Below are 2,947 nucleotides of genomic sequence, written 5' to 3' on the forward strand. Positions count from 1 at the left end.
TATTTACCTGAGAACTGATGATGTCTGAGTGTTAATCATCCTGTTTGGGTGCACTGAAGTATATATCACAATAAAGTAGTGAATCTCAATCTATTTACTTATTTATTTTTTATTGCATCTTAAATAGGCCTATAGACTCATAGGACTTTTGTGTATAAATAAATAAAAAATAAAAAAAGTCACAGTAACCCCTGTTCAAAATGATCTCCAGTGGCTCTGCCTCTTGTTGCTGCTGCACAGACACACACACACGAATATATATATGCATACATATTAATACCTTTCGATGTGTCCCATCAGTTTTTATAGTAATTAGAAACAATCCATCGAGAAACGACTAAACTGTAGTTTTGCTCTCTAGCCAAAATAAACCTCCTTTACATTAGTGCAAGGCATAATAATCTTAATGTACCTGACATTAAAATGCTAATTCAACATTGCAGAAAAAAATATTATATCATTGATCGAATAGAAATAATGTAGATGACTTAAAATAGGAAAAGTTTATTCTGTTAGAAAGTGAAAACAACTCTTCCACTCAGAAACAGACCAAACCTTCTGTTTCTTTTTTTTTTTTTTATACACGTATAAAAACCCCAAACGAACCGATGATAAAACCTGCAAGAACTCGGTATAGCAATGTTAGATAAACCATTAAACAATCCGGCGCCTGATCATTAAAGTCCGAATGTTAAAAGGATACAACCCCAGCTTGCCCGTTTCCGGATGTATTGCTGTCGCCATGCTTGTAATACCCATAGAGCTCTGCTAAGTTCCAATTCAGGAGCTGCGCAGCGCCGAGGCCTGTTCGGATTAAAGACTCCTCGTTATGCGTTTGACAACTGCAGCCTTATTTTTGCTGGTTTTCAAGAGGTACGGTTTATTCTACGCTGATTCGAATTCATGCGCTACTACCTTCTCCTAAGGCAGAATCGCAGACCGATGACGTCATAACGCGGCGCCGAGGTGTGGTCGGATTTTTTTTATTTGTTTATTTCATTTAAAGTAAACAATAAAATATAAAATATACAGATAAACAAATTGATATGCCAGGTGGTATAATAATATAATAAAATAAACAAGTACAGTCAGGAATAAAGACAAACAAAATTGCAAACATATCTGTTTAGGAGAATCATATAAATTTTAATGTATATAACCACATATACGGTACAAACATATATTGTAGAAATACTCATATTTTCTACATCGATAAATTGTCCAGAATTTTTAGATGGGAACAACTTGAAATTATTTGTTGTGCCTTTTGATGAGAAGAGGGTTTAATAGTACTAAAATGTTTTAAGTTCAAGTAAATAAACATTAAAGCCTGACATTTTTTTAGAACTTTAAATTAAATTTAGCCAAGATAGTTAACAGATTGATAAGGAAAGGTTTGAGAAACATTTTAGCTTGCTGCTGAAAACCAAAGAGAATGTTTTCCCAACGAGCTTGAAAATTAAAATTAAACTTTTAAAATATTTGAGTCCAAATAGTTACAATCAAAACAAATGTGTAACCGATTCTGGAAAAAGGTCACAAAAAATGCAGTTCACAATAATATCAGATTTGAATTTTTTAAGGTAGTCTTTGGCTGGATAAATCCTGTGAATGAGTTTAATTGTAATTTCCTTCACCTTGTCAGAAAGGAGATAGTGGCCATGTTCGAATTTATGGAATGCGTCCTTAGAAGGCCAGATTCGAAGGACGATTACGTCATAGCGCGGCGCCAAGGTCTGGTCAGATTCCAAGACTGCTCATTATGCAGCCTTAAAATGCATCCTTCTTTTTGCCCGATTTGAAGGACGGGTCCGATAAATGCTCGGTATCGAGAGGTCCCAAGATGGCAGAGTGAGAGGTGATGTTTTTGCAGGCACTGGCATACAGTCTTCTATTAGAAAAATTTTAACACAATTTTTGTGCTTAAGCCCCTGCTTGAAATCGTCTTACTGTTTCTTGTCCTTAGTTTAACATCTTTTTGAAACCATTTCAACCTTCCAGTTTTTTAAGTTTTATTTTTTCACCGTCCGTGAATTTGTATATGGATGCACGTATGTCTAACCACAACTACAACCAGGCGGCTCTTCAAGAGGCTTGCGACAAAGATATTATTGAAGAAATGGAGCTGGTCGGGGCCACAGCGGATCCTTCTTGTAAAGATCAGAACGTAAACTGGGATCATACACCCATTAAGAATAAAAATAAGAAAAAAATAAAGCTACAGGAGATTGAATGTAAGGAGGACTCAGCGAACGCTGTTCTTCGAGAGGATAGGAGAACTTAACACAAAGATGGACAATCACACTGAAATTTTGAAAGGTATTGAAAAACGTATTGAAGCAAATACTGTCACCATTGATGTAAATAAGAAAGCCATAGCAGAGCTTCAGTTAACCTTCTCAAAAAAGAAAACACAGCGTTTATTGCCACTGGTATTGCATACTCTGGTTGTATTTGTTAAAAGGGCTATTGCACTTAAAAAAAAAAAAAATTGTTGTTGGCTATTATCTCATTCCTGCTCATCGTTCCTGAGCTTAGTTTTTGCACAACTACTGTGTTTATTTCATGTTGTATTTACTTTCACTTAATGCTAGGGGTTTAAAAAATAATGTAAAGCCTAAGGCTACTTTTCTTTATTGTAAAGAGCAAAAGGCAAATTTTTTTTTTTTTCTGCAGGAAACTCATTCATCCAATGAGGATGCTAAATTCTGAAACTTCAATGGGGTGACCAAATTTATTTCAATCATGGTACCTCACATTCTGCTGGGGTTATGATTATGTTTCATAAATTCCCAGATTCGTTGTTGGAGCATATCAGTGATAGCCTTGTGAGACCATCCTGATCTCGCCAGCTTTCACTCGCAGATCCGTCTGGAGACACTCAGTTAAAGAAAATTTGGAGCAGTTCACCAAACGAACATCCAATCAGCGTTGGCTTTGAGGTGGG

At 35.8% G+C, this 2,947-nt stretch overlaps 1 protein-coding gene across 1 annotated transcript in view; it reads right to left on the reverse strand.

The window, feature by feature from the left end:
* lage3 (L antigen family member 3) overlaps nucleotides 1-942 on the reverse strand; it is a 4,784-nt gene extending 3,842 nt beyond the window's left edge. Inside the window, exon 1 of the mRNA XM_015396208.1 lies at nucleotides 704-942. Within this exon, the coding sequence (XP_015251694.1) occupies nucleotides 704-759 (56 nt within the window). The 5' untranslated portion in view covers nucleotides 760-942. The remainder of the gene's footprint in view (nucleotides 1-703) is intronic.
* Nucleotides 943-2,947: the final 2,005 nt, after the last annotated feature.

The sequence above is a fragment of the Cyprinodon variegatus genome, unplaced genomic scaffold (genome assembly GCF_000732505.1).
Source record: "Cyprinodon variegatus isolate N-32 unplaced genomic scaffold, C_variegatus-1.0 Scaffold782, whole genome shotgun sequence".
Taxonomy (NCBI): domain Eukaryota; kingdom Metazoa; phylum Chordata; class Actinopteri; order Cyprinodontiformes; family Cyprinodontidae; genus Cyprinodon; species Cyprinodon variegatus.